This window comes from Trematomus bernacchii, unplaced genomic scaffold (assembly GCF_902827165.1).
Source record: "Trematomus bernacchii unplaced genomic scaffold, fTreBer1.1, whole genome shotgun sequence".
Lineage (NCBI taxonomy): Eukaryota > Metazoa > Chordata > Actinopteri > Perciformes > Nototheniidae > Trematomus > Trematomus bernacchii.
In genome coordinates, this window is record NW_022987714.1 from 7,072,980 (window position 1) to 7,097,656 (window position 24,677).

At 41.8% G+C, this 24,677-nt stretch overlaps 2 protein-coding genes across 2 annotated transcripts in view; one reads left to right on the plus strand and one right to left on the minus strand.

The window, feature by feature from the left end:
• Positions 1-85: 85 nt before the first annotated feature.
• Positions 86-13,606, minus strand: plekhg7 (pleckstrin homology domain containing, family G (with RhoGef domain) member 7). Its single transcript, XM_034141870.1, has 17 exons — positions 13,332-13,606; positions 11,927-12,692; positions 11,127-11,149; positions 8,699-8,823; positions 7,836-7,876; positions 7,464-7,565; positions 6,870-7,019; positions 5,988-6,083; positions 5,129-5,227; positions 4,627-4,740; positions 3,587-3,761; positions 2,282-2,397; positions 1,920-2,007; positions 1,744-1,823; positions 1,209-1,362; positions 994-1,091; positions 86-355 (listed from the first exon to the last, which is right to left on the minus strand). The coding sequence occupies exons 2-17, from the start codon at positions 12,554-12,556 to the stop codon at positions 245-247; spliced, it is 2,202 nt and encodes a 733-aa protein (XP_033997761.1). The 5' UTR covers positions 12,557-12,692; positions 13,332-13,606; the 3' UTR covers positions 86-244.
• A 3,171-nt stretch (positions 13,607-16,777) lies between these two features.
• The window catches only part of itpr2 (inositol 1,4,5-trisphosphate receptor, type 2), a 59,707-nt gene continuing 51,807 nt past the window's right edge, over positions 16,778-24,677 (plus strand). Inside the window, 5 exon segments of the mRNA XM_034141211.1 lie at positions 16,778-17,180; positions 22,035-22,105; positions 22,409-22,527; positions 22,627-22,713; positions 23,946-24,104. Of these exon segments, the coding sequence (XP_033997102.1) occupies positions 17,089-17,180; positions 22,035-22,105; positions 22,409-22,527; positions 22,627-22,713; positions 23,946-24,104 (528 nt within the window). The 5' untranslated portion in view covers positions 16,778-17,088.

Genomic DNA, 24,677 nt, shown 5'->3' on the forward strand with positions numbered 1-24,677 from the left:
GCATATAATCAAAGGTTATAAATTGAAGTGTTTTTCATTTGTGAAAAGGTGATGTGTTCTTAAAAAGGAAAAACACGCAGACACCTTTAACTACATATTTTGATATTTATTGTAAACTACTGCAGCCGCTGCCTTTAAAAGGCAGACATTCAATTTACAAAATTATCCTAGTGGTAATACGGTAATTTACAAGACGTCAGGAGACAGTGAAGTGCACATTGACAGTAGAGACATTTCTTATGTCTCAGATCTGTGAGGACTCCAGCCACAGGGCGGCGCTCTTTCCGCGCGGCCGCTGAGAGTCCAGCTTCAGCAGCGCCTCCACAGCGCCCTCTATCTTCGACATCCAGGTTTTCTGCAGAAAATCACATGAAGGCGGTCATGAAAAGATTTTCCATCACGTTCCTAATCCACGAGTTAGCAGCCATTTTAAACTTTGATCTTGTGAGAGCTCTGAAAAAAATTAAGAGACCACTCCAGCATTATCTGTTTTGAATATCTATAGGTATGTGTTTGAGTAAAATGACTATTCTTTTATTTTATTCTATAAAACTACTGACATAATTTCTTTGTGTTGGAATTCAACAGATACTTGAATTGAATGGCGCCACACATTCAGAGATTGATGATCATGTGCATACATCTGTAAAGTAATATGAATCCCTGCATGGACATTTATAAAGCAAAAGACAAACTTGCAGACAAAATGTATGCACATCTAAAGAAAATACATTTTCATAAAGGAACCCCCTGGCAGAAGCATATAAGGTAAATATAAATTACTCAGCAAGGGACAGTGGGTTTGCTCAAAAATCCTCTAAACTTGCATACATGTAAAAAGATGACTTTTGTTTGTTCTCTGTGAAAGTTTAAAAGTGAAATCTGGCATTACAGAAATGCATGTTAATATAAAACAAATCCACATATGATGCAGAACATCATCTGTTCACTTCCTTGTGAACATCAGAGAGATTCACAGCTGAAGGGATGTACCTTGGCAGCCTCGGAGGCAGCTTGCAGGATGAACGCTCCGATACACTGTTGGTAGCGGTTCTGGTGCATGATGATGAAAGAGTGAGGCAGCCCCGACGCTACAAAAGGAAGCACAACATCGCAATTCTCCCGTTAATTTGGACTTTCACAACAACGGCTGTGCACACCGTCAGAGAGACGTCAATTCATTCAAACAGAAAGTAAACTTCTATTACTCGAGGCATTGAGCTGATCAACGTTCTTGAGCTGCAGCCGGTCCAGAGAGACGGGCTGGTCCAGGACCGTGAAGGTGCAGCCCTCCTTCAGGAGCTGGTCCAGCTCCAGGTTCTGAGGCAGCCTGAGGGGGTTCTGCTCCGGGCCCACGGACCGCTGCACAGGAAGTGATTAACGTTACAACAAGCCTTACACTGGATATCTGTCCAGGTTAGACTGAGAGCAGGAGAACGCAGCACTACTACTACTACTATCATTATATTTATTTAATCATTTTGTCCAGTCATGTACTTTGTACAAACTATTTTTTTCCAACAAAACAAAGAAACATGCCTTAGCGTGTGCCTAAAATAAATTGAGAATAATATATTAGTAAACTGATAAATTAAAGATAAAATAAAATAAATATATATTAAAAATCAGATTAAGGGAAGATAGGTATATACTATACTATACTATGATAATATGATATCATCTATAATGATACAAAAATCTAAGATAAAGAGTGAGATTAAAATCGATTGCAAAGCGTCGTACCTTCTTGTTTCTCTTTATCTTTGTGATCAGCAGGAATTCGTCGAACAGGAACAGATAAACATCGTTCAGCTTTGTGTTCTCTGGTGATCAAGCACAGAAAGATGACAGGAGTTAGATTGTTCCTAAACCGAGTCGCTGAGCATGTGACGTGTTGGAGCGGTGCCATCTGTACACACCAGTGAGCAGCATCTTCCCGTCGTGCAGGAGGCTTCTGTGAGAAATGAGATTCTCCAGAGTGACGGCCTTTAAGAGATGTTTCAGATTCTGAAGGATAAGAAAAGTATGTTCACCTTTTGAAACGTTATCCGATATCTAAAGTGCCGATACTAAAGTTATCGCTAATGACACACTGCATTGAAATGTGAATAGCTTTCTATGCTCTTCCTTATATCTGATTTCTAAGCTAGATAAATGATTTGATCATTTTCAAGTGTTGCTGCTCTGTCAACAAAGCTCTCACAGACACAGATATTCATATTCATATTCATACAGAAACACACACACACACACACACACACACACAAGCAGACCGACCGACCTCAGGGACGAAGGCGCGCTTGTCTCTCTCCCACACAGGCAGCCACACGAGGGCGTCTCTCAGCTGTTTCACCTTCTGGTAGTTATCCAGCCATTTCACCTTTCCCTCTAAATCACCTGGAAGCAGAGAGGCATCGGTTCAATCAAGAGGGACAGAAAGACACAAATCTCTCTTACTGCTTTGAAATCATCATGTATTATGTATGCGTCACATTAATAACACATAATCACACAGATAAATGGCTCTTTAGCACTACTTTATTATCTTGTTGTGCTTTCTTCAGTGTAGTGATGGTTGCCTACCAAACACGGGCGTGACCGTGTCGTAAGAGATTTCCGCACACTCGGCTTTTACGGTAAATATTCCGCACACACCCAGAGGACATTGGCCGAGACTACAATGCTCCTCGTCGTCTGTGCGGCTCGGCCTCGCCTTTTTAATGGTTTTATGTGTTTGTGTAATCAAAGATCAGTGAGTCCATGCCGTTGGTTTTTCTAGGGCTATTTGTTCAATGCAAAGGTGCAGTGCCGCAGCACCTTTCCCACAGCCTGTCCATCTAGTTACAGTAAACCGATACAACAGGTCTGTAAAAGAAAAAACAGACTCCTGGCAGCCAGCCAAAACGTGAAGCTCGTTTACTCATAAGTGCCCTTTTGTTTGACAGTGATACCCCATGTACATCTGTTTAACATGCTGCTGTATTTGACTGCTAAAGGCTTGTCAATCATCCGCCTGAAAAGAAAACTAGAGTCCTGATCACCTGAGTGACATAACTGAGATGTCTAATGATCAGAGAAATGCTCAGCTCGTCATCAGACGCTGAAAAAAACCTTTAAGTTATTAAACTAACCGAGCATCGACACTGTGCTGACTCACCCAGGGAGAGTCAGATAAGGCAGCGCTGACATGCTCAGTGGTGAAGAGCATCACTGTTTATGTAAATAATGGCATATAATGTACAGATTATCTTGGCCAGGATGATTGAGATTCACTATCTGATCTCGATAAAAGTTACGAAATGAACACTGGACCATAGAGAAACAGCAGTCTTAAACAAGGTCATTGTAAATAATAAGTTCCCCCTACATTAATTTAAAAAAGCAACATAGTTTTAGTTGTTCCATCTTTCATCATGATAACTCCTGTTGGATATTTCAGGCTCTATTATTAATTTCTCTACCATCAAAGCGAGTAGGACAGTCTTCCTAAGTCACACGTTAGGATATGGAGGGAATCCTATAATGTCCCATTCATATTTCTCAGTGTGGGTTTTTCAATGAAAGGGAAGTAACTTGGTGTGCTCACATATGGAAGTGTCCACTTGCTCTGCTATAACCTGCAGGCCTCTGGTCTCGTCCTCCGCCTGGCATCTCTTGGCGATGTTCCTCAACAGCAGCGGGTACCGAGTCAGCCTCTGCAGCGGCGCCACCAACAGGTCGCGGAGCTGCAGCCTGCGGCACTGTTCGTTCCTCTCGCACCACTGGGGAGGAGAGAGAGAGAGAGAGGGTGAGAGGAGAGCTGTCGGTGGGAGAAAGAAGAAGGTCAGAGGGGTGAAAGAGTGGTCATGGCGTTTGTTAGAACAGAAGGGTAATGGGGGGGGGGGGCAGTGAAAAGCGTGTGATATCTTAAAAGCAAAAGGCCTAACAAAAACATAAGGACAGGGAAGGTTACACAAGGGACAAATTCCTGTCTCTGAGAGGCCTTGGTGACACTGAACTGGTTGTTTGCGGTTAAGGCCGTGATGAGTCGCTGCCTGCCACACACACACACACACACACACACACACACACACACACACACACACACACACACACACACACACACACACACACACACACACACACACACACACACACACACACACCACACACACACACACACACACACACACACACACCACACACACACACACACACACACACACACACACACACACACACACACCCACACACACACACACACACACACCACACACACACACACACACACACACAGCCACACTACACACACACACACACATCACACATCACACACACACACACACACACACACACACCACACACACACACACACACACACACACACACACACACACACCACACACACACACTACACACACACACCACACACACACCACACACACACACACACCACACACACACACACACACACACCACACACACACACACACACACACACACACACACACACCACACACACACACACACACACACACACACACACCACACACACACACACACACACACACACACACACACACACACACACACACACACACACACACACACACACACACACACACACACACACACACACCCCTGTACCTTTACGTAGGATCCAAAGTCCTCTCTGGGCTTCAGGCTGTCCAGATAAAGCAGAGCCGTGGAGTAGTTGAGGCAGTACTTCTGCAGGCAGTGACAAACGCTCTCCTGGAAAGCCTGACAACAGATAGCAGTGTTACACAAACATCAGGAAACAGACTGCAGCAGGCATCGAGCTGCAGATAAACACATCATAAAAAGATTTGATACCAGTCTGCAGTCGAGCACAGCATTTTCCCTGTGTCTGAAATATAGCCGATTGCTGTGATACATAATTTAACAGTTCGATGAAGACATTTCTATTTTTCTCCTTGATATTTGGAGCTGAGATATTCATTATAAAAGAACACAATATTAAACTAATGTTCACACATTTGTTTTAAAGTGTGAAATGTTTTCTTTGTCTTATCAGTGGAGCTTTACACTGGAACCATTAAGTGAGCGTACAGTGACAGTCAGCGTGTGTGTGTCAGTGTGTGTCCACGTGTGACTGGGTCAGACTTGCCTTGCTCAGCAGCTCCAGCAGGGTGGGCCCGCCAGCCTCTGTGATCTCAAACGTGTCCTTGATGACGCGGAGGAGGTTGTTCAGGAAACCAAAGCTCACCTGAGGCAGGAAACACTCAGTGTCAGGTGTCAGCACGCAGCCATGCAACACCCTGGTGCGTCACACACACTCAGTTTGTTTACAATATTAACACTATTTAAAGGTCCCCTATTATACTGTTTTTCATCAATATATTGCTGGGTTTGGCTCCAAATACCAAGCAGATCATTGTAGCATCCCATAATCCCCTCTGTTTCAGCCCTGTTTCAAAAGTAAAGTCTGTTACTTTAGATGAAGATAAGGAGCCACTCCCCACGCCCCTCGATATTTGATTAAAAAGAACACAATGGTGCTCGTTATGACGTCATAAAGTGGCCAAAATCTGATCAGCTCATTTTCAGTAATAAACATGGTTAATGAGTGATGAATGAATACAAAAATAAGTAGACAGTGACCATACTCCTCAGTTTAATCTCTGGTGCCACCAATAAGAAAACTATTTATGTTGTGAGATAAGATACTGTTTTAGACAGTATATTTTATAGCTTTAGACAAGTTGTTTCATTGTTTTATGAACGTTGTTTCTAAAGCAAGATTTTATTTTAAATGTCATTCATGATGTTTATGTTTGATTCTTTATTGCATGGCTAACTGTCCTATGTTTTTGGTGCCTCTTTATAAATAATTTATATTTTGTATTGAGGTTAAGACAGAGTTACAATTTGCTGTCTTTTACATTCTGATTCAGATGCTCCCAATATTTATGTATAATAAACGTAAACTAACAGGACTTATGCTACGTATTAGCATGGTGTCTCACCAGGCAGAGCTCATTGAGGTTTGCAAACAGCCTCCAGGACTCGACGTCGGCCAGGCAGTTCGTCATCTGAAGGTTTGTGAGTGTAGCCAGAAACACCTGAAAGCAACAAAAAGTCCAAAAGAGAATAGGCTCAGGCTATTAGATTTATAATCCATTAGTGTGAAGAATGGAAAACTAAAGAGACTTTTACATGAACCTCCCTGGAAGGAATTTAGTGACAAGAACACAACACAAAGCAGCAGGTGTTGGGTTTCCTTTGGGTTGGGTCTATTCATTTGTGATCCTGTGTGTGTGAGTGATCCTGTGTGTGTGTGTTCCTGTGTGTGTGTGTTCCTGTGTGTGTGATCCGTGTGTGTGTGTGATCTGTGTGTGTGTGATCCGTGTGTGTGTGATCCGTGTGTGTGATCCGTGTGTGCGTGTGATCTGTGTGTGTGTGTGTGATCCGTGTGTGTGTGTGATCTGTGTGTGTGTGTGATCCGTGTGTGTGTGTGATCCGTGTGTGTGTGTGATCCGTGTGTGTGTGTGATCTCTCTGTGTGTGATATCTCTCTCTGTGTGTGTGTGTGTGTGTGTGTGTGTGTGATATCTCTCTCTCTGTGTGTGTGTGTGTGTGTGTGTGTGTGTGTGATATCTCTCTCACTGTGTGTGTGTGTGATATCTCTCTCTCTGTGTGTGTGTGTGTGTGTGTGTGTGATATCTCTCTCTGTGTGTGTGTGTGTGATATCTCTCTCTGTGTGTGTGTGTGATATCTCTCTCTGTGTGTGTGTGTGTGTGTGATATCTCTCTGTGTGTGTGTGTGATATCTCTCTGTGTGTGTGTGTGTGTATGTATGTATGTATGTATGTATGTGTGTGTGCATTTAGAGGTTTGTAGGGACAGTCACCTCTTTCAGAACCATGAGCTGATCCAGGAAGTAAACGCACTCGCTGGTGAAGAGTTCCAAGATGGCCTCTTGTCTTTTGAAGCCCTGAGGGTCAGAGGACGCGCTCACCTGGGAGGAATGGTCCTGCAGGAACTCTGCCAGAGAGTATTCCTGCGCACACAGGGAGAAATACAGAAAGTATCACTTTTATTAAGAAAGACTGGAAAATGATCATTATATGTATTAGTGTGTTGGTATAAAAGGTCAACTGTGTCACTGTAAAGCTCCGACTACCACCCTGACACACTGCAGCGTGTGTCAGTGTTTGTTTACATTCGCGTGCAGGGTCGACCTGACTGGTAACTGCCTAGAAATTCTGGTTCTTGAACAACGTGACTCATCTAAAACGTTGCGGGAGCTTCCCTTTAACTGCCGTCCTGTTATTTCTGAGTCACTCGTTAAACACTGAGATCTATTTGTTTTGGAAATCTGGACCTTTAAGCCTAAACTCTGACTTTGCTTGCATTAGAATCCACTGCAAAGACAGAATCAACATGATGATTTACATAACAGCCTGGATGCTTAAGGGCTTTTGCTGCTGTGCTCATTTCTCACCTTATACCTCTGCAGGTCATGGTTCCTCCAGTCCTGAATCTGTGATGTTGACAGATATTTTTCAATATCTGCTGCCGTGACTGTCTGCGACTTCCCTTTAGTCTGAAAAATACACAGTTATTATATTAAATGAGTGTTCAAAACACTATGTCCAAAAAACGGAACTTTGGTTTAAGTTCTGCATTTCAAATGTTAAACCCAACACAAAAGCTGAATAGAGGAACCACATTAATCTGCTTTGAGAAGTGGGTCAGGGAACAATGTCCAAACCAACTGCTCACTGCTAAAACAAAGTTCATTAAAAAACCCACAAACACACAATTGGCAACAGCCACACGCACACATAACATCTAACAGAGAAGCAACACCTACCGTGCTTCGCCACGGAAAGGGCCACTTTGACTTCTTTGTATCTGTACAAAATCATAAACATACGAAAAAAAGATTATAAACAAAACAGATCAAGCAGGAATATGTGCTGCTGTGCAACAGATGACAGGATTATAATGAGACAAACTAAACAGTGTGAGGCTTGAGGGTTACAACTTTGGACTTTCTATGCAAATATAAGAGGTGGAATTAAAGAAGAAGTGGCACAAAACACACGGACAAACTATAATCTGATAAACCCGTTCAATCCGAGGCTAAGAACTGTTTCGGTGCTAATGCTCAGAGTCTCTAAATCAGCATCAAGCATGGAGGTGTTGCACATTATGGTTTTCTTGGTGAATGACTGCATTGGCATTCAAGATGTATGATGGATTAAATAGAGAATTGGGGTTTGTTTAGGAACATTACAATGCAAATTGATAAAAGTTCTGAAGTGGTCAAGCATCATAGCTCATTGCTGAACAACTAATGGGACAGCAACTTTGGGCTTACAGCAGTCTTTTAACTAGAACATATTACAGGACTGTGATTCAAGTTCTCAAGTCAAACCAGGTTACTCATCCTCCTAGGTGTCAAGGGTCAACACCTAGACTGTGAGGGGTTTAAAAAAGCATCAAAATCAATTAATAATCAAACCTGTGATGCTCACATGTTGTTTGGATATTCAGAACAACATGCGAGGATGGGTTACAGCATGATAGCTCATTTTGCAAGGGCCAGGTTTATAAATGTGATAAATGAGGTTGAAGAAGCATCAATGAACTTATACTGTGGGGTTAAATCAGCCGTTTGGTTTGCATAGCACATATTATTAGCATTATTTATAAAACAATGTCGAATTTTACCAGAGAATGAGTCGTTTAACATGTCAGCCGCTCCATTGGAAACAAAAAGGTCTCCTGGTGAAACGTCCGATCCGGGTAAGCTGACCACCACGGAGCTGCGCCTCCTCTCCTGAAGCCTGAGGGAACTGACAGACACGCCAAGATTAAAACCAGTAGTAACGCTTAACATCTTCCAAACAGCATCCGATACTCAGTTACAAGAACTATCTTATTCTATTGTAAATGAAATACAGCAAGAGGGCCACAGGAAATAACAGAATTCCTCTTGGGATTTTACATGGTTCAAATACTTCCAAAATACCATCTGCATTGTGATGCAAAATGGTGATTAAAATGAGCAAGAGAACTTATCAGGGATAAAGTGTTATGTGTGTGGTTTATGCGCTATTAATGGCTCACTATATTTGGGTGGAAGGCAGCGAGCTGTCAGTGTGCCAGTTGTAATCCTCCTGGTCTCTTTTTCATAGTTAGTAACCAAAGCATGGCTGCAGCTGGAAAAACACAGACCTGCCTTTTACCCTCAGGCGAAGCTCGAGCAGCCACTGTTCAAGTGTTTTGACACTCCAGGGATTACTGCTGGATGTTAAATGGATAGGTGTTAAAAAATAAAAACCCTTCTAAATGTAATTCAATGTTTTATTTTGTGTCGAGCCGACTAATAATCTTGACAGGGCATGGACAACATGAACATTTTTATCTGAAAAATGTTTCATGTTGAAGACAATTCTTAATGTAGTCAAACTTGATTGTTGACTGCGTCACTCAAACAATCACAATCCCAACTGTAGCTCTGCTAACAGGAGCTTTCTAGTCCTTCAGCGTGGCTGCAGTCAGCAGAAAAGGTCTGCATCACAACAAGAAGAGCTGGTTTAGCCAAATCTTCACTTTCAGCCTGCTGATCGACAGCTGGCCAGTGACCTGCGTCAACATGCTGACGTTTCACTTTTCACTTTTCTTTTTTTAGAGGGTTTGCCTTTAAAAAGAAAAGTTTGGAAATTGATGGGGAAGGAGACATAGAAATACAAAAACTGAGCTATAAAATCCAATTCACACCATTGGTAGATTATTTACACAACGGCAATTATATCTGGGTTCATTTAAAAAAGGTAAAGGTTATCAGGACAGGATCAGACCATAAGGAAGCCTGGCTCGAGATACGGGCTAATGACCCTGTTTATAACAACACACGGAAATGGAGCAGAAGTAAATGCAAGGGCAACAACGCTGGTTCTGGTTTTTCTCAGTTTACCTTTAAATGTAAAATCTGCTTTATTAGACTGAATTATCTCTTTGAAACTTTCTCCCTCTTACCGCTCATAACATCCACTCACACAGTAGCTACAGTTGCACAAGAAGCAAACGAAACTAACTTGAACGCACATGTGTGCCACATGACTGACATGGGGACATGATGTACTGGGAGGATAAGTTAGTCTGAACCCAAGCAGGAGTACAGGAGTGGTATGTTTCTTTTTTCTCCAGGACACTTTTGTTGAATTGTCAAAGCACCAACTGTTCTCCTCTCTCTCTGGTAACCTGATACAACCCCCCCCACCAGATCAATGTATAGGCAGGCAGTGCTGAATCAGTGAGACGGACAATTGTCAGCACCTGAGCACTGTAGAGGATACGTGCCTAATGGGACAGTAAGAAAGGCACGATTACTGCTCTAAACCAGGTCAGTGCCTCCTTGCAGTTCATTCCACAGCGGGCTCACAATGACATCTTGTTGCTTTGTGACCGTTCAGAAAGCTTCCTCTGTGTCAGCCTCTCTGCCAACGAGAGAACTTGTAAAAATTGTTGTTTTGTTCCTGTACAACAAGAGACATAATTATGCTCAAAAACAAAACTGTCCCAGCCAATGGCTCGCAGGGCCCGGCACTGTAAGAAGCACAGTGCCAGGGAGCAATTAACAGGACAATAGCTGCCTAATTATCCAGTGAGGGGAAGAGCCCAGCAGCCCAATAGGAGGGGTGTGGGTGGCAGTAAGAGAAAACAGCCTTAATGAGGGTTTGTCTAGCCCGTACATAACCATGGGACTCTCAAAACTTAACCCACCAAGCTTATGCCCCATTAACAAAGACATGAATGACAATGAATGAACAATGGGGCTCCTTAAACCGAAGGTCCAATCATCCTCGCTCACGAGTGTCCTGAGAGCACATGGGAGGCCCTCATGATGCTGAGTGTTGTAGCACACGTTGTCCCAAATATTTTGGAAACAGCAGCGTTAACTATGGAAATTAGAGATGAATCAGAGAGATGGAAAAACAAACGTGAACACTAAAGTCCAGTTTATCAGTTACAGGAAATATATTTGACTACATTCCTGATATGCAAACATATTCTCACATGCTTCAAAGTGAAGCATGTTTTTTTGGCGACAGAGCACACAGATGACATGCAAAGCAGTCCAAGAGACACCTACCTAGTGTGGCAGAGCTCTTTCTCCTGCAAAAAAGAGGAAAACACCGCATCAGTCAATGGAAAACCATACACAAAAACATTGAGTAATTCACTTCTCCTTGAAGTTCCAGCATTTCATCAAAACAAGTTCTTATTTAATGTATTGCTCTGAAGTTTCCAAAGCTCTAATTATTAAACTATTTACATGCCATATTATCACTGTCTTACAGTGCACTCAACATTTAATAGAGGGTGCAGAGACCTCCTATGGCCAACGATACCGCTGTATCACTTTCAAAGACATTCACATTTGAATCAGTGTTTTAAGTGGTCGCTTGAATTGAAAAGCCTCTGATATCTGAGGAGAATGTCGGGACTCTATTGAGAATGAGCTCGGTTGAATACCACGAGCTGATGAATAGATCTCCCCATTATCTTTTTCCATCGCTCACTGACCCCTCCATTATTGGGTGACTGCTGACTGCGGTGAATAGGGGCCCAAGGAGAGCACTTCCCAGGGTTCTCCAGGCAGTGGGCTTGGTCAGAGCTGTCAGTGCATGTAACTGCTGATTCATTTGCTGTCAAAAGCTTGCATTGTGAGTGACCACCACAGGAGGCAAGGCAGCATGAGGGAGAGAAGGTTTCCGCAAGGAAGGAATGTGTAACCATTTAATTTATAGGCTTTGGATAAAAAACCTCACCATAGAGCATGTGACTTGTGGTGGTGGTGGGGAGATGTTTGCGTGATGATTAGGGCATCAAATGATTATATGTGCAGATATGTTTTAATTAAAGTCACTCAGACAACTTGTAAAAACTCACCTGTGCTCCACTTTCAGGAAATCTAAAATCTTGCATCACAGTAGGATGAGCACTGCGACATTCTTGTATTTTAGTGATGCCGTTGTCAAAAGTCTTTGATCTGTGCGATCTGGTTCTCTGTCGCCCTGAGGATGAGATGGGCTGAGGATCGGGACAGATCTCTCCATCAGAGAGGGGGCTGGCTGCGAGAGGAGACTTGACTCTGTGTACTGGGGACAGAGGGGTTGTGGGGGAAGGCTCCTCCTGAGTGCTCCCCATCATGACAGGGTCCCGGAAATCCGGTAGGATAGGACGTCGGGTGCTCCTCATCCTCCTCAAGGTGGGAGACGTGGAGATGCGTGCGGGGGCTTGTCGGTCAAACTGGAAGAGAGGTGCGACCAAGCCATCAGTGTCCACCAGGGACGAATGTCTCAGCTTGGAGTGTGTCCGTGAGAGATCTATGTGCATTATGATTGGGCTGCTGGTCTGACACTCCTTGTGCTCAAATGTCCCACAGTTCGTTTGTGTCTCTGCGTTTGCCACACCTGTAGTGACAACTTCATTTTCAACCCACTCAATGTAACTCCAGTCCAGCTTCTTCTCAACGTCCTGGTCTTTATCCTGTAGAATAACGTGCTGCAGCGTAGACATTATAACCTCAAAGGCATTGTAGTGCAGCAGAAAACGTGTGATCTGATGGTCGGGTTGCTCCGCCTCCACTGAGTTAAGGTCAGATGATAATCCTGTTGCATTCCAGCACTGTTCACACCATTCACTTCTCAGGCTTCTGGGGAGAAAAGTAAAAAATGTGTCAATACAATAAATGTGTTACAAAATTAAGAAGGGTGGGCCCAACCAGCCTCCAATCTTCTGAAAGAGGATTTGAACAGTGTTAAAAATAGACAGTTGGCAGTAAAGTGGCCAATAGGAGATAAAGTGTACAGTTTAGTAAACCTTAACACTCCTATGTGTGTGAATGTTGGCAAACCATGTGAAGTAGATTCAGTTATTGGGGGGGAATAGTGTTGCTACAGCACACATGTCACAATGTACAGTAATTGCATAGTGTGGCATTGTGGTGTGTGAGACACAAAGAACCAGAGGCAGCAATGCAATGTATTTCAACTCTGTTGTCTCGGAGTACTGCCAGGTCCACTGTTTGTACACTGGTATTGATTTTCCCCTTTGGTAGCCGACTAAAGATGGCCCACGATAGTTTTTATTAACGTTTGTCCTACATATTAGGTTAATTTCAAGCCTTGCATGCTGTTAAGTCACATCCACGAGGCAACAAAGGTTAGAGAAACAATGTATGAGAAAGTTTACAGCACTAATCAACTGCTCTGAAAAACACCTGTGTGAAAGCAGAAGCAACATGTGCTCGGAAAACAGCTTGTTACATTTTAAGAAAGTCTGGTGTACTTACATATTCCGGGAAAGACTTGAACGACTCGCGGTGAAGTGACGAGTGACCGGGAGAGAAGTCCCTCCGCTGTCGGAGGCAAACTGAGCCGGCTCGGTATTAAACTCGCAGTTTGCAAAAGAAGAAGAAAGCCTCCGACGGTGTTTAGCTTTCTGACAGAACACACGAGCGAGGACACAGGTCCGTGTGCTGCCGACTGACGGAGGGAGAGAGGAGAGCACTGTCCGCGAGCTGGTGGAAAGGTGCGACTGCACTGCCTACATGGGACATCAATACACACACACACACACACACACACGCACACACGCACACACACACACGCACACACCCTCTTTCTCTCTCTATCTCCCCAACCCATACAGAAACAGTAAGTAGTTAATGAAACCTAATTACATATCTATATTTGGAAGGAATATTGAGAAATGTATTATCACTTTATTGTTACACTTTATACGTTCAAAAATATTTTATTTTATGTCACTCTGATTAACAAAAACGTACTAAAATACAAGCAGTAGGAGCTTTAAGTGTCACCAGTAAAAGTAGGCCCACACAAATTATCCTCTGTAAATTTGTGAAATGGAGTAGCATAAGAGGAACAACATAAATTCAAGTAAAGTACCTCACAGTTTTATATAACTTGAATACTATATATATATATATAGACAGATATTTTATTGATCCCAAATTGGGAAATTCTTTAATATACTTAGTTACTTTCCACCACAGAGGCAATCTTTTATTTTGTATAGTGTGAATATTGTGGAGTAAAGAGAGAATGACGTGTTGTATTTCTTTCTTGCATTCTAAATTATTACACCGTGTACTTACATTGTACAAAATGAATACAGAAAATGTAACTATAAAGTACAGTAATATTTTCGCTTGAAGGCAAGCAAGTGCTACCGAGGTGTCCCTGAGCAAGGCACCGTTCCCTACACTGCTCCCCGGGCGCCGTTCAAAATGGCAGCACACTGCTCCTAACACGATGGGTCAAATGCAGAGAAACAATAAATAAATAAAAGTCCATCTTAAAGGCGGTAAAGAGGTTATTTCCTGGAAGACATAAACCATACATAGTGTGCCAAAATTAAATTATTTTATGGCATAAAAAGGTCACTAGTAATCTGTAGATAGATAAAAGAGTAAGCTGTAAAAAACACCTCCTTTAGCAACTCTAGAGCATTTATATGGTTCTCAGGAGTGAGTATTTCATAATGAAACACTCACCCTTTGTTCCACTTCTCCTACAGTGTGTAAAGTGTACCAGGTTTTTGTAATTTAAAATAATTTTGAATCACTTTCTATTTAAATGCAACAGGCTATAATCTCTCTGAAATCGATGAGTGGTATTTTCAATGTTGTGGATGAGCCCATTAGAGACACTATATTCCAGAGGAACAAGTATTTCGCACCACCAGTATGAAATAACTGTTACTGGTGCATTTGTTTGGATTTAACGCAGCAAAATAACCTGTTGTTTCGTAAAGTGAGCACTAGAGAGCGACAAATGTCAAATTATGGGATCTCCTGTGGCTGGATCTCTAGCGGCCCCTGTTGTGTGAATGTAGGTAGTACATAAAAAAAAAACGCTAACATCCTTCTGTAAAAGCCTCTGTCACTGTTTCCCTGCTGGCCATTTAGGCCACCTTCAGCCGTTCAAAGGATAGAGATAGGATCAGTTAAAATAAGATTAATGTTGTCACTTTCCTTCAGCCGACTCCACGTCTGTGTGTGCCATGATTACCACACACTTGGCTATTACTTAGTTTCATGGCTCAAACTTTCAAAACCTGTTCAAAACAATCCACAAAAACATCCCAACGACTCATATTATCTTTGTAATCATTATAGTCTTTGTCAGTGGTGGAAGGAGTATTCAGATATTTTCCTTAAGTAAATGTACCTATAAAACAATATCAATATATACTCGGTTACAAGTTGTCCTGCATTCCAAACCTAGCCTACTTGTGTAAATGTAGGGAATCAGATGCATGTACTTCTGCAGAAAAATATCCCCTTTTTAGAAATATTATAATACATTATACATTTATTATTTTACTACAATGGTTCGCAGCCTTAAGGCCGGGCCCCTCCAGAGTGTCACAAGATAAATGTGAGGGATTTGGACTATTGATAGGAGTGGGGAACAGCTCTGATATATAAGTTTGTAGGCTATACATTCTTTAGATGTCTTTATTATTTCTTACCTTTTTTGTTTTTCTATTAAATATTTAGATTATATAAAAAATGTGGCGTCCCACTTTAGAAACATTGGACAGCTTTCCCTTTTCTGCCTTGAACAGTTGATAAAATCACACATTCAGACTCTATTTATGGTAGGGGGGCATTGGCCCCACAGTAAACAAAAAAACAGATTCCATAAGAACAAAGCAAACTCATGTAATGCAGGATTGTGATAAAAGTCAATATATTTCACACACAATAATAATAAATGCTGCATGTTTCAGTAAGGTTATTTGGCTATATTTGTATGTATTTTTCTGCATAGAGCAATAACAAGTGCACACAATAAAACGTACTTATATGTAAATATATATAACAGTTCTAGTGAACCATGTCTTCTGCAAGTGCTCATCCACATCCTACTGTATGTCCTCCTGTCATAGTACAGCTGGGAGATAATCTTGTTGCATGCTGGCCCGCCCCTCCACGCAGATCACGCAGACTGCGTGGGGCTATGGAAAGCCAAATGTGCCATAATATGTTCGCGCGTAGTTTCGCGCGAATATACGGACCTCCCCGTATATTCGCGCAAAACTATGTATGCGTATTATGGCACATTGGGCTTTCCATAGAGGCCTCACCTCGCGGAGGGGGCCCGTAGCGCAAATGCGGCGCACCTTTATGCGCTTATGCGAAGCGTGCCACAGTTTCGCCGCTGCGAGGCTCCGGCTCCCCCCCTCCCTCCCACCCCGTCGACGCTCACAGAGGGCCTCATCGCATAACTTTGCGTGGGGCCACAAGTTGGCCAGGGGCGGCCCTGGTTGCATGCCTGATCTCTTCTAACTTAGATGATTTATAGCCTATGTCACAACATGACAACAATTTGGAACAAAAGTGTGTAAAATGTATAAATGGAGTGTGAAAAAGCGAATTTAGTAGTGGTTAAGTTTGAGTAAGAAAACTGTGCAGGAAGGATGTCAAAGATGTGGTCATGATGCAATGTAAATGATCCACATGAACTCACTATTGAGAAATGTTTGTCATAGGCTACATTAACAGGGCTTAGCGTGCAATATTTCAATATAATCAAAACATATGTAGCCTCTCTGTTAAGCAACCGTTATGCTACACTTTTATCTCCTGAAACAATACAGCTATAGGGACAAGTAAAGGTATATTTTAATGACTTTTTTGGGGGCCTACCCCGAATAAAAACAGAAACGTGTGATTGAGCGGAATTTGCTCAGAGCCTGACAGCAGCAGTCTCCTCCCCCTGAAGTGGATGTGAAGACGAGCACCCTCCGGTCTGTGTGACATACAGGAAGAAGTTAAATAAGTCTCGAAACACAGCGTTATCTTCAAAAAACGCCAACAGTTTTTTGCAGTTTCGCTCTTTTGACACTCGGTTGTCTTGCAGGATTGTAAATATTGAAGAATGAGGGTGAATCTGAAGACTGCTGCTGAACCAAAGCCCCTGTAACGTGCAGACTACTTCACCCGAAGAGAAGAAGCGCGAGGCGTTTCTAAATGGAGAAACCGGGACCTAACTAAATCGTTTGTTCAGTGAAACAAAATGTCAGAGCACAGGTCCAGTTTTCTTCACATTGGAGACATTGTGTCTCTTTACGCGGAGGGCTCGGTGAATGGCTTCATCAGTACTTTGGGGTATGTTCCTCCGCCTCTCAATTTCTACTCACTGGGGACTCCGTATGGATTAATCCTCACACCTTTAATACTTTCACTTTGCATCTGACACCACCTAAACTTCTCTATATGTACATACCGGTACATACGTTCCCTGCAAACTAACAAGTCAAAAGTGCGACTTGTGGCGGAGGCCTGTCAGGGAAAACTGCTGCTTCTCAGGAAACTTCACGTTTAGGCAAATGTAACAGGAATGCAAAGCAGCGTGTTGTCCATGTACACTTGTGGTAATGGTTACACTCACATTTTAATTTGTTGTGGACCCCAAAGTAGGGGACTTAATGGGGTACCATGGGGGAACACTTTTTGTATTCATTTGAAGTTAGGAGAAAGAGGTTTGTTGCTCACTCCTCCTCACCTGCAGCTTTAAGTCATGTAGATCCTCAAATAACATACTTTATTTGAGACCTTTGCAGAAGCATTGTGTCTGTATGTGGGTTTAATGACGCTAAGAAAACACTGCATGAATGTTACACACCTCTTGAGGTGTCTTTGTGATCTTATTGTAGTGGAGCAGTCCAATTTAAAAGGGATTGATTAAGAAGAGAGTGATTTGGAGTTTGCTCCATAATCATCCTTCATTTAAAGCATTGGTGACCAACCTGGGGTCACAAGATAAGTAATGGGGCAAGAAAGAAGAATATTTTAGACTCTATTTTTACTAATCTTTCATTTTGTGACATTCTCTGCAGTCAAATAATCGCTCACGGCTCATAGACATATTTTGATGAGTGTTTCCAAGCACACCCTTCACTTCAAACAATAAGAACTTAACGTGGCTTTGATAGTGATAGAGTTATTGTTCTTCTTTGCCTGTATGTCATCATACTGTTAGTTGTCAGGTTGTGTGTAGGTGTGATGGAAGCTGCTTTCATTGTGTGTCGCTACACTTCAGTGCAAAAAAAGAAACTTTCCACCAGCAGGCTGTGGTTCTTCCTGAGCTGTGTCACCTTAAGGTGACATACCTCACTGGTTCCCGGTGCACTCTGACCTCTTTGCCTGCAGAACAACCCTGGATAGATAGACCTGCCCTGAGGAATGATTGTGCCCCACCCACCTCCTTACTCTGTTCGCCACTCTTTTTTAAAACTTCCTTTTTACATTTCTCTTACAAACCTAAACTTCAGAACAGAGGTAATTATTTGAAGTTTAAACCTCTCTTTAATGCCATGCGCTGTGGAGGATCAAAACAAGCAGAGGTCTCAGGGAAGATGGCAGCTGAAACATGTGAGCACCTTTACAAACAACCTGTTTGTAAGCAACAATGTCCCCTGCCTCATTATCTGAGTGCACACAGCTATCCTACTTTAATTTGCTGAATGCGCTCTTAACAGTTAAGGCTTTTGCCTACCCAATTGCAAGCAGCACAGGGGCTATAAACTTCAAAAAGCGAACATGCACAGCGGTGATTGTTCACAGCTCATGTTGTTGTGAGGCAAAGCCGCCAAACTCTTATCAGCCTTTCAATAACTCATGTAGTGTGACAGGAGCACTGAGTATTTTATCAAGGGCTCACCAAGGCCCAGAGAGCGAGCGTAAGAGCGTGCAGGAACCACGGCCCCTGTGAGCACAATGTAACCTCGGCCTTACATGCCCTTATTTGCTTTGGATAACATTAAATCTGCTAGTTCCTCACACACCTAACAATGCAAACATTTGAAAGCTAAATTACCTTTTGACTTTACTTTCGCGGTCACTTGGCAGAACCACAAGTGGACTTAAGTTAATTAGATCCATAATATGTTTTGTTTTATAGTAATCAATATATAGATAAGAAATACATCATAAGACACAGATACAATACTTTTGCACACATTATCTAAGTGTAAACATTATTTCCCCATGAATTCAGCTTAATTAATAAACAGTGAAATAATGGCAGGATACATTTAACGAGGAAGTGTGTGACTCAATTAGATTACTGGGCCACTCTATCAGCACGTTGAAACATGCAATAACTGGCATTGGTTGTGAAATTTCACAGATGAGTCATTTGTCAGTTGTTGTTATAGTTTTTCACTGGAAAACAATTGACAGAACAAACATCAGGCCTGCTGCTCTGCAATACATGCTTTATTTTCTGGGCCTTGTTGTCTCGACACAAGCAATGGAGCTAAAATTAGCTTCTCTGTGTCCAGCCTGCTATCATTGGTTCATGTTTAACTCGGTTACGGAGCAAACTCTCGTGCCACTGTCAAAGTCTCTCTGTTTGAACTAAAGCACAGCTCTCTGAATACTGAAGGTTACTTATTTATGAGCTCGAGGGACTTATCCAGAGTATTTCCTTCCTGTTTAGCCATTTAGCACTTGATTCTGCTTCCTATTGGGCTCTATTGTGTCTCATTAAGATGTAACTCTGATATCGAGTCGGTGGAAATAGTGCACAGTCTGTGGATTGACACTGATCAAGTGCCGTGGCATAAAGGGCATAAACGGCTCAGCTCACTTCAGCGGGGCTGCCAGCATTGTATGAATTGGAGGAATTGTGCATTGCATTATGTTTCTCCTCAGTGGACGGGATGAATGGATGTGTTTGTGCACCTCTGCCTTTGGTGCAAAGGGGAGAAGTGGAATGGGATGATGACAGAAATGTATAGCTTGTGTCATAGAATACACCACAGTCAGCAAGTTGAAGTTACAATCATTTTCTGCAGTTTTAAAGTCACAGATGGCTTTCTACCAAAGCTTAAAAACTCCTCTTACCCTCACCCTCACAGAACTGCGTGTCCAAGCATGAATTAAACCTTACTCTAAAAAAAAAAAAAGTGTACTTTAACACCAGATTATCTCACTTTCACAGGTTGAGCCTTGTCTTGACATTTAAAAAAAAAAAAGATTTCCTGAAGGGGGAATAGTGTTACCCTCAGACTAAATGAAGCCTTAAATAATTTTACTGAAGACAACACCCAGACTTAATCAATCATTTTGACACATTTCTTTAGGTGTACAAAGTAAATGCACACCTCAGAAAATTCCCCCTCTGATCAGTGTCATGTTTTAGGTATTCTCTTAGTTATCTCACTCTGTTTTCCATTGCCATTGTTTTGCCTGCTCTCACTGCTCCTCTAAATAATGGGCTGCGTTTGTTGCACCTTCACCCCGAGTCTTCTCAGTGTGGATTATTAACATAGGAGCCTGAAATGGTTTCTGTTTTACTTGATTTTTTTCACAAAGCCATTTCTAAACCAGGGTTTGATATTCCAGATAAAGACCTGGGAAACTGTCCAATACAAACCCGTCCCACTGATGTATGATGTAATGAAACATATGAATACATGTTTCTTTTATTTTACATGGATGAGGTGAATTGGCCTATACGAAAACCAAACACTTGGCACCGCCCCTTTCTTATGCAGCATAAATTCCGGCCCGTCAGCTTTTCCAGTTTCTCTTGATATCTGTCATCAGATTAAAAAGTAACTGAATTCAGTCCAACGTGTGAATTCCATCTACATGCAGTGCATTACTGAACCTGTCAATGAAACACCACTAGTGTGTAAAAAAACAAAACAAGGCTAGGATGTGGGGAAGTGTGGCAGTTTACTTGATGACATCACTCCCATGTCCTCTAATCAACCTTGCACAGAAACCACATGCATCCTCTGCAGCCCACTGCAGCGTAGACAAGCTGCATATAGCTTAGGCTTTGTCTTACATTTACAAAACATCTTGACTTTAAATGCTTATTTTACACACTGGCATGTTGATATCTAGTTTTGTTATGTATAATCAGTTGGGGTGGGGGGGGAATTGATTATGGTAAGAATCAAGAATATTATCTTCTAAAATTAAATCTAATCATATCTTAAAGTCAATTTTTTACAAAAGAACCATATTGCTTTTGTTTGATGATAATAATGCTACAAACTAAGTCAAATTGAGCCCAGCATTATTGTGTGGGTATTTGTTGGAAAAAGTCAGCTAGCCTAAGCCTACCAATGTTATGCATGGTACAGGATGCACTTTATTTTTTGTATAACTTGAACCTGTTACTATTAAACTCAACAAGAATTTCGAAATACTACCACTTTTCCAGTACAAATTTGTGCAATTTTAGCAATAATTAATGTTATCTTTTGTCTTAGGTTTGCCTTTGTGTATTAACATTATGACAATCCGTTAAAGACTTAAAACCGTAAAAAGCTTGAATCTGCTTTCATGCCATACGTTTTCCTTACTGCCTTTGTCCGCCCACACTGGACTGCAGTAGATCATGAAATTAGCACCCCCATACAGTATACTGAATCGATAACCGATTTTGAATCCCGAATAGTTTTGAAACGTATTGTAAGATACAGCAAGATTCACACACCTAATAATTAGATGTATTCGCTATCAGTCTGTTCCACGCTGCACTATGACAAACCCCGAGAGATACCAATCACTCAGTTTATCTCCATACAGCCTGTACACTGAGCAGACCCCCTGCTGGGCTGCTAATCGGAGATCAGAGTCCTGTTAAATGAGAGGAGCTCGGTCCAGACACTGGGAGAGCTCTGGGAGGAGGATGTGAAGGCGAGCAGAGCCATTCCTCTTTCTTCTGCTGCCAGCTGAGCTTTTCATCCTGCAGGTGGCTGATCAACTGTAGAGCAAGTGTGGTTTCAAGCTGCTTATTCAAATGTTCTGCTTTAATAGAAGTCCGGGACTCTGCTTTGTGTATTTGCATTTGACTGTGATACCACTATCAGACTACAGTGTATAGTACACACCTTTGTTTTCAAGGCGGGTGATTTACTGGCCAACGGAACCATTGCATACATGTTTAGATATGAATAAATTATGCTGATTGAATGTTAAACTTCCTCTTCTCTGCAGGCTTGTTGATGACAGGTGTGTGGTCCAGCCTGATGCTGGAGACCTGGCCAACCCGCCCAAAAAGTTCAGAGGTGTGTACAAAAATACTAGTCACACTGGTTTTGAGGTTACATCCACAAACACACACACACTCTTCAAGGCTGACCTGAAAGTTTGCCCTCAATGTACCACAATGTTGTTACACACAACATTATTTGTTACACACAACATTGTGGTTTTAGAGAAGCTTGTATGTTTAAAAGCAAGTCTAAATAACTCTGGTGGGTAAATAACCGTTAACCTAAAAAATGCTGCTTCACCACATTAAGACCCTTGAGTGCTGCTTAACCTGACCCACAGAGTGTGTGTGCCTGAATGCTTCTCCTCCTCTGCAGATTGCCTCTTCAAGGTGTGTCCCATGAACAGATACTCGGCCCAAAAGCAGTTCTGGAAGGCCAAACAAGGGAAACAAGGGAACAACAACACACAGGGAGACCTGTTTAAGAAGTTACAGGTAGATATTCATTAGTTTTGAATTACATTTACATCTGATCTCCATTTTCATTTGCAGACTAACGCTTAAGTAAATCTCTGTGTCTGTCTGTGTACCCAGCATGCAGCAGAACTGGAGCAGAAGCAGAATGAGTCGGAGAACAAGAAGCTCCTTGGAGAAGTTGTGAAATACAGTAATGTCATCCAGGTACAGCTCCTCAGCAAAGATCTGCGGCGTCACACTGTCTTTAGTCCAAAGCCTTGTTTTGGTTTTCTTGTTTACTAAGGTTGTGTTACTGTCACCCAATCCCTGATACCTCAGTCAGTAAGTCCACAATGGCTGTATTTGGTGTGACTGATTGCTAAACTCTTGTTTTACGAGTTTATTTGAGAAAAGCAGCAACTTTAGTGCTGATGCAAAATGCTTTCAAGGCAGTCTCCATTGTTCCTTCAACAAACAGGCTTTTTTCAATAGAGCATGTGTTAGTATTCCCTATATCTTAGCACCTGTTTGTTAAATGGAATAGGGCCATGTAATGTGTGGTAAAACCCACACTTGAGGCCATGTAAAATAAAATATTGAACAAAAATATTGAACAAGCTGTTTTAAATCAAACATAAAGGCGTTACATTGAAGGCATAATATACCTCTGTTTTTCCCAGAAAAGGAAATCTTCTCTTACACTTGTACATTTCACTTTGTACTTCCACTCTACTGCAATTCAGAGGGAAATAGTTTACTTTTGAATTGACTACAAGTATTTAATAGCTTTAATAGCTGTTACTACATATTGAAATATTTCCATTTAAAACACATGACAACCTTATCAAATATTGTGCTTTCTCATGGATTCAAACATACGGTATATTCAGTTAGAGCTGAAACAAGTAGTTGATTGATTAATCTATTAGTTGATTGATAGTTGTATAAGTCAGTGTCAAACATTTCATAGTCCCAGATTCTCAAATGTTAGTATATGCTGCTTTTCCTCTAAATTGTTGAGATAATTCATATACATTTTTTTATATTTATTGAGGTTAGACAAAATGCATTGTAAAGGTGTCACTTTACAGGGCTGTGGGTTAATGTAGTGGGAATAAAAAACAAACAAACAAGCAAATTATACATTGAGAGTATAATCAAGTGAAAACTATCCATACGGAAACAATATTTAGTTGGAGTCCCTACAGTATATAAATATGTCTTATTGCTCGAGTAAGAATTATATAACAAATACAAGTTGTATAAAATAGTATAAAGTGTTTATTTTAGTACTTTTTATACTTCTGAGAGTACACGTTTCCTAATTTGACTTAGTGCAGGTTTGAACTCTTTATGGAGTATTTCTACAGTGTCGTATGAGTAATTCACTTAACGAGTTGAGTACTTCCTCCACCCCTATGTTGCAGTATTTAATCCCTTTGACTCTCCTGTCTCAGCTGCTGCACATTAAGAGCAATAAGTACCTGACGGTGAACAAGCGTCTCCCTGCTCTGCTGGAGAAGAACGCCATGCGGGTTTCTCTGGACGCGGCCGGGAACGAGGGCTCCTGGTTCTACATCCAGCCCTTCTGGAAGCTCCGGAGCGAAGGAGATAATGTAGGCCCCCCCCCCCCCCCCCCCCCCCCCCCCCCCCCCCTTTTCACATTACTATAGACACAGAGTACTGTTCAACAACTTAACATTCCTCTCTGTTATAAGTAAAGCAGATGTCTGACTTTTTCATCCTGTCAGTTCGTTGTTCGTCCTGTCCCAGTAACATTTCTGATTTTGTCCTTCCTCCTTTGGCTTTAGCATCCTATGGTTAAAGGTATTGCTCCTGATTGTGCATGGTGTTTGTGCATTAGTCAGATACAGAATATCATGTAAACAGCATGGACGCACCAACCTTCCCATTGCATGTTAGACTCTTAGGATGAGCTTTAAAGCATCCAGTCGGTTGTTACTTGCTATCCACTGAACGTCACTGATGCTGCTTCGTGTTATTTAAAATGTTTTTAAATATTGCATGAGGCTGGTTAACATGAGATACTGTGTGGAGTCTTTTATAACTTGGATTTGGTAAGAGAGCATGTATTGTGTAACTGATGATACAATGACAGGCAGTGTACCTCTGTGTGCTGCATTCATGTCCTCTCAACACCGTATGATAAACTTGTTTGCTGTGAACTA